A 7,784-nucleotide genomic window follows, 5' to 3' on the forward strand; every position below is an offset into this window, starting at 1 on the left:
AGGTTTAGGGTTTGATTTTTATAAGTTCAATTTCAAAGAACGACTTTTTTGTCAACGAGCCAGGCTCAAGCTAGGCTTGCTTAACTCGGGGGTTTGTCATGAACTCGAACTCGGCTTGGCTGGCTGCAGGAACAAACCCAGTTTGAACATCCTTTGTTCGATTCGTTCGACTCGTTTATAAGCTCTATCGATACGAGTCATTTTTTTTTTTTAAGTCTGCAACGCCCTCTACTGTACAAGACCCAAAAATACATGACCAATTTCGTAATTATCTTCTTGCACCAACAGAACCTACTCAGAAGAGAGAAGCCTAGAGAGAGAATCACAAAACACACCGAGAGAGAGGAGAGAGAAAGATTCCCCAAACATCTCTAATGGCGTCGGCGTCCACCTCTGCAACAACATTCTCCACCACCAGACCCTTCCTGAAGCGACGCACCCACCACCACCACCATTCAATCATCCCATCCCCACCTTACCCCTCTCGCAGAGCCACCACTCTGCTCATCAGAAACGCCAACTCCCCTCCCCAACAGAACCCCAGCAGCAGCCCCAACCCCGCCGCCACCACCACCACCACCAAACCGGACGTACAGACCCACCTACACCACCCGATCCCGCCGACCTTCCCGTCCCGCTTCGCCGCTGGCGAGCCCCGCAAGGGCGCGGACATACTCGTGGAGGCGCTCGAGCGCGAGGGCGTCTCCCATGTCTTCGCGTACCCCGGTGGCGCCTCCATGGAGATCCACCAGGCCCTCACGCGCTCCTCCGCCATACAGAACGTCCTCTGCCGGCACGAGCAAGGGGAGGTCTTCGCCGCCGAGGGCTACGCCCGCTCCACCGGCCGCGTCGGCGTCTGCATCGCTACCTCCGGCCCTGGCGCCACCAACCTCGTCAGCGGCCTCGCTGATGCCCTCCTCGACAGCGTCCCCCTCGTCGCCATCACTGGCCAGGTACCCCGCCGAATGATCGGCACCGACGCCTTCCAGGAGACCCCCATCGTCGAGGTCAGCCGATCCATCACCAAACACAGCTACCTCGTCCTCGACGTCGACGACATCCCCCGCGTCGTCCGCGAGGCCTTCTTCCTTGCCGCCTCCGGCCGCCCTGGGCCCGTCCTCGTCGACATCCCCAAGGACGTCCAGCAGCAGCTCGCCGTGCCCAATTGGTTCCTGGAGATGAAGCTCCATGGCTACATCCACAGGCTGCCCAAGCTCCCCGTCGATTCCCAGTTCGAGCTCATCGTCAATTTGATCGCCCGGTCGAAGAAACCCGTCCTCTACGTCGGGGGCGGCTGCGTGAACTCCGGCGCAGAGCTCCGCCGGTTCGTCAAGCTCACCGGCATCCCCGTCGCGATCACTCTGATGGGTCTCGGCGTCTTCCCCTCTTCGGACCAGCTGAGCCTGCAGATGTTGGGGATGCACGGCACTGTTTATGCGAACTACGCCATCGATCAGGCCGATCTGTTGCTCGCTTTCGGGGTGAGGTTCGACGACAGAGTTACGGGGAAGCTGGAGACTTTCGCGAGCCGAGCGAGCATTGTTCATATCGACATCGATCCGGCCGAGATCGGGAAGAACAAGCAGCCCCATGTATCGCTCTGCGCGGATATCAGGCCGGCATTAGAGAGGCTCAATGGGATGCTGGCGGAGAAGGAGGAGGTTCTCCGGGATCTGGATTTCTCGACGTGGAGGGATGAATTGGAGGAGCAGAAGAAGAAGTGGCCGTTGAGCTACCAGACATTCGGCGAAGCGATCCCTCCGCAGTATGCAATCAAAGTGCTCGACGAATTGACTGATGGGGAAGCCATAATCAGCACCGGAGTAGGGCAGCATCAGATGTGGGCAGCTCAGTGGTATAAGTACAAGAGGCCGCGCCAATGGCTGACTTCTGGTGGATTGGGGGCGATGGGGTTCGGTCTACCAGCCGCAGTCGGCGCTGCTGTAGGCAATCCCGGCACCGTAGTGGTTGATATCGATGGGGATGGTAGCTTCATCATGAATGTGCAAGAATTGGCCACAATTACAGCTTCCAACCTCCCTGTGAAGATCATGGTATTGAATAACCAGCATTTGGGCATGGTGGTACAGTGGGAAGACCGGTTTTACAAGGCGAACAGAGCACATACGTATCTCGGAAACCCATCAAAAGAATCTGAAATATTCCCAAACATGTTGAAATTTGCAGAGGCTTGTGATATTCCTGCCGCGCGAGTAACTCGGGTATCGGAGCTGAAGGCGGCGATCCAGAAGATGTTGGATACACCGGGGCCTTATTTGCTGGACGTGATCGTTCCTCATCAGGAGCACGTATTGCCGATGATTCCGAGCGGAGGGTCTTTCAAAGATGTGATCACAGAGGGAGATGGCAGAATAAGTTACTGAAGGAGGTTCGATGCCTCAAGCGAAGCACGGTATCGTCTGTACATAAGCTGCACGAGCTCTGCTGCGAAATGCTGCGGTTTATCTTTTTTCTTGGCTGGATGAAATTTGGCTTTCTTGCTAGTTGTTTGCAATCTGTTTATGAATTCCAGTGGGTTGATGCTTATGACTTTAGCCCAAGGATTAGGTCGTTGCTATCTGCTAATTAACTATTAGTCGTTCTTGACAAACATATTCAGTGAGTTATAAATAAAGAAACCATATCTCGTTTTCTTTTCTTAAATGTAGACCATGTTACATGCGAATTGTTGATCTGGTGATGTAAGAAACGAGGAACTCCGACACTAGATCTGAATGGCGAATATTTTCTGATGCTTTTATGTGGTGACTTATTTGTAGCACATTCATTGGCGTTAATTAGTCTTTTGTTTTTTCTTGCATATGTATCTGAGACCAAGACTACCTTGAGCCCATTGTTTTTTGTCCTCTGTAGCTTTTCTGCCAGAATCTTTTTTTATGACGAGGAACCCTCGCCCGAAGCAAGGAAAACCCCGGTTGAGGCCTCACCATCTTGCCTTAGGTGACCCACCTCTGAAAGCTACGGACACACCCATGCAACAGTGGGGTTTGATCCTGCGCCTTCATCTTGACACCCTCACAAGTCACAACCAACCCCTCTCCTTTGTATTATTATATACTAGCATCATCTTGCACTGTATCTGCCAGAATCTATTGCTATACAATTATGAGGCTTTTTGATGAAAACAAAAACTTGAAACCTGTGGCGGCTTTCTTTGACTCGCATGCGTCATCTGATTGGGATGTATCCCAGAATTCATGTTTGTTTTGTTCTTGGTAGTCAATACCCGGACATGCATTGTATATTATATGGTCTTATTAAAGTAGATTCTAGTATCACAACCATTGAATTTTCTCCAATAATTGGCCTGAATCTTTTTTGTTAATCCCCCATCTGCCACCTGGCTCATCTCGCTGTGTATGCGGCTGTAGCACTCAGTTGGTGGCTTATTGTAGTATCCTATCTGCGCTCTCCATATCAGTAATATGAATATATAATATGCCCCATTCTTTATTTGGTTTGCATTTGCGGTGGATGTGCATTGAGCCTTGCTTTTGTGCTTCTGTATAATATGATAACTTTCATCACGATCACCACCATCATCCTAATCAGTAAACCTGGTTTTGCATTTGATTATAAAAAATATACACGCATAGAGAAAGAAGTTGGCTTTGACATAGGCGTGCGACCAAGGGCATAATCCATTTGAAAAAGACCCATCTAAGAAATTTCAGTTTTCTGCCCCTCGTGGAGTTGTTTATATTTGTGCATCGTCAGTGGAATAATGGGTGATGATGACATCATAGAAATGACATTAAAGATAAACTTTAATAGAAAAGACATTTAATAACCTGTGTTAGTCAACATTCTCCATTCAGTCAGATTATATATATCAGGATTCAGGAAAAATTTGGCATTAAAGATAAGGGAAAATAATGCGTACGTAGTAAAGGTCATATTGCTAGTCAACTTTCTACCATGAATCTGATTCTCCATCTTCATCTTCAACTGCCTGGCTTCAATTCTCAATCTATACCTTGCGGAATTCACTGAACAGTGGCCATTTTTATTCTTGGATATGTCAGTACTAAATGGAGCTTTCTGAACTTGAATATTATCTTTTTGTACTTGACATGTTTTAACTTTGTCTAAGTTTGGACCTGCTAGCATGCTTCATAGTTGATGTCATCTTAGAACTCATGTTCATTTGTCATCCACGTTGCATGGTGTGTAAATTTCAACCAAGGATTCCTTGGTTGTGAGTTGGATACTGCAGTTTCAAGTGTGAAGCTATGTTGATAAGAATAGTTACAAATGCATGAAACAATGCAAGATGATGCTAGCATATAATATATAGTAATTTTGTAGCACTAACTGTAATAAATCCTGTTGAAGAAGAGGGCTATAAATGGTTACACACAAAATAAATCAAGAATACTTCTTCCTATATACTAAGATATCTAATTGCAGGATAAGAGAGATTTTCCCTTTTCTGCCCTTCCAAGAGAATCGTCATTATAAATAGCTTGCTTGTGTTATTTCATCGTCGTGTCAGCACGCAAGGTGATGACATGGTCTTTTTGCTAATCACTTGATCATTTGACATTCTTGTCTGTGTAGTTCATTTGAAAATCATATCTGGATATTTGTGCAGGAATATATTTTCACTCTTGATCATTTGAAATTCCTGTGTAATTAATTTGAACTCATGTCCGGATATTTGTTCAGGGTGAAAACTACATGTTTAGGAGATTCAGTATCTTGATTTTGATTAGTTCGTTGTCCTTCAGTTTCATCTATGCAAACATTGTTGTAACCTTAAAAAATCACTATCATTCATGACCAGAAAAAATCCGATAGGCTACTGCTATTCTGGCCAAATGGCCCCCAATATCTATCCACCATTGAAAAGATCTATATGAAGTCCTTCAGTGAAGGGGCATAGAGGTTGGCAGAAACTTCTACACCTATGCTGCAGGCATTCCTGGGGTGATGTGGATGATTGTGGGGTTTTCCAAGTGTATCCAAGTCTGCAGAGTCTCCATTCTGAGTCAATGATGATACATGGTCAATGTGCATTACAATGTTAAGCATGTACCATTTGAACCAAGGCTATAATCCTTTCTTATTAAAATATATATGCTATTTGGGCCGTCGAAAGTTGTAGAACAAGCCTAGATGAGGCAACTTTTGTAGGATTTTGATAGATAATCATTGAGGTTCATGACTACCTTCTTTATATTTACACCCTTCATCAAGGACAGTAATGTGGATGAACAATTTACATTATGAAAAGTGAATAGTAGAACTCTTTCTTTGGCACCTTAATTTTGAGAATATGAACAACAAAAAACAAAATTCAGCAATCACCAGCTTCAAGACACTTGCCTTCTGTTTACACTAGACTCATGGAGATGCCCAAAGACTTTTTTCCATTGCCCCATTCAGGAAAAAAAACTGAAAAAGAATAAGAAAAAGCGGCTGTCACCATTCGGATTATCTAATCACGTGTATTCGGTTTGTTTTCTAACTAGCCAATAGAGAGAGAGAGAAACAAGAAGAGGAAGAGAGGAAGATGAATCAATAGTTAAGGTTTTTAGAAAGAGAGAAAATTCATACATAGGTGTTGGAAACATTCGAGAGCTGCATCTGATTGTTGTGTTGTCAATGACTACCTCTTTAGGAGGGAGTTGAAATGGCGTGTTGGAGATGGAGTTTTGTTGCCAACAGCAGCACCAATGCATGGTTTTGGTAATACAATGCCTCACAAACACCCAAGACATGTCTTGAAAAACACAATGCAACACCTAATCGGCGGAAGCCATGATCTCAAACATAGCCTTATTGTTGGATTATGGGCAATTCCTGCAAACAGGGGGGTAGATCCTGATGTTCACCTTGTTATGTTTGATAGGTCAATAAAGTTTTGAAGTTTACTAAAATATTTGTTTGTGTTTTTTAGTTGATAGTACTTGTAATTAGCACAGATGGATGATGCTTCCTCTTTTGCTATCTTTCTTGGCAGAATGGTACTTTGAGAAAGTATTCTTTGAAGGATTATGTGACCTGAAATGCTGCAAGATTGCTTTAACGTAGGTAGTGGTGGACAAATTACTGGTTATATGTTGGCCTAAATTGTAGAGGTTGAAAAATCAGACATCAAATTGCGTTAATTATCGGATTATCCCAAAAAGCTTTGCCAGCATATCTACAAAATTTCTTAGCAAAGTTGGACACTCTTTGTTCATTTTCTTGAACTTTCCAGATTTTGTTTCATGGCAAAGATTTCACTGGAATACTAAGGCTATGATTGTGACCATGGTTTCCATCATTAGGTGTTGCATCCTAGTTTTCCAGGACATGACTTGGGAGTTTGGGCGACATTGTTTTACCAAAACCATGCATTGGTGCTGGTGTTGACATCACAACTACATCCCCAACGTGCCCAGTGTTGTGAAAAGCATTGATGCGTAGCGAGGCGCTCCACCAAAATCCAAGGCGAGGCGTAAAGCGTAAGCCTCAAAGTTTTTTTTTAAAAAAACTTAAAAAAACTATAAAAAATATCTAAAATTATAAAAAAATAAAAAAATTCTTTATTGATGAAGCAACAACCAACAGGAAATAAAAAATCTCAAATAAATACTGAAAAAATGTGAGATTAACATGTAAAAGTAACATTAATGCAACAACTTGATCTATGTAAGTATCTAAAAAATAAAGCATGGGCATTCATTAAATGAAAAGTTAACATTAACAACAAAATGCATCTTAGCATTAACAATACAATGTCATAATTAGAAAATGCATGTTAGCATTAACAACCAAATGTTAACATTCACAATTGCAATTGAAAGTGTTAACATTCACAATTGCAATTGAAAAAACTAAAAAAACATATAAATGGTCATAGTTATATGATATGAATTAGGGCCTAGTCTCTTCTTGTGTCTCGTCATCATCAATATTTAAGTCTTCAATGTCATCATCTAAGGAATCCATATAAATGAGTTTTTCTTTATCTTCATTCTATGACTCTTCATCATTTGTACTTTCTTTCTTCACATCCTCGATCACTTCTTTTGCATTTCTTTTTTCTATAATAAAAAATCATGTATTAAATACTTATTTTATGTAATTAAAAAAATATATTTATATTCATAGCGAGGTAAAAGGAATTTAGCTTTACCTCAATTTCTTGAAGACCTGTCTTGCCTAGAACCAGTTTGTGAATCATGAGGTGAAGTAACTTTTTCAATAGACACATGTTCAATGACATTTATGTCGAAGTTCAGATCCAACCAATTGGGATCACTAGGCAACACTGGATCTTCCTTCTCCACAATCCACTCATCGTCTGAGTCTATATGATCTAGACATATAGGGTCTTTGGTAGCCTTCCTTCTCATATTTCTCTCTCTTAATTTCATATTGTATATTACAAAAATCAATGCATTCATCTTCTCTTGTTCAAGTCTATTCCTTCGTTTTGTATGCACCTATAATTTCAAATCATTGATAATCAATTATAAGATAATTACACTTATAAAAATGTATTTCACAAATAAAATACAAAGTCACAAACCAATAGGAAAGTACTTCAATTCCTCTCACAGTCTGATGCACTGCATGTCAAACTTAGAATTTGAATTGCAAAATTCATCAACTCAGGATTTTCGTGCCCAAATAAACTCCATCAATCAGCTGCATTCAAATAAAACAATACAAAATTGATAAAAACATTAAGAATGTCATAATTAACCAAAACATAAAAAAATATTAACAAATAACAACATAATTGCAAACTTACCAGTACTTTTTAATTT

The 7,784-nt window shown here is 42.1% G+C and overlaps 1 protein-coding gene across 1 annotated transcript; it reads left to right on the forward strand.

The window, feature by feature from the left end:
* The first annotated feature begins 364 nt into the window (after positions 1 to 364).
* On the forward strand, positions 365 to 2,649 carry LOC149811418 (acetolactate synthase 2, chloroplastic-like). Its single transcript, XM_089993219.1, has one exon. The coding sequence runs from the start codon at positions 375 to 377 to the stop codon at positions 2,382 to 2,384; it is 2,010 nt and encodes a 669-aa protein (XP_089849345.1). The 5' UTR covers positions 365 to 374; the 3' UTR covers positions 2,385 to 2,649.
* Positions 2,650 to 7,784: the final 5,135 nt, after the last annotated feature.

The sequence above is a fragment of the Nuphar pumila genome, chromosome 17, assembly GCF_984573655.1.
Source record: "Nuphar pumila chromosome 17, dmNupPumi1.hap1.1, whole genome shotgun sequence".
Classification (NCBI taxonomy): domain Eukaryota; kingdom Viridiplantae; phylum Streptophyta; class Magnoliopsida; order Nymphaeales; family Nymphaeaceae; genus Nuphar; species Nuphar pumila.

Excerpts from the sequence above, each read along its gene's own strand:
- LOC149811418 (XM_089993219.1), top strand. The coding sequence starts at position 375 with ATGGCGTCGGCGTCCACCTCTGCAACAACATTCTCCACCACCAGACCC.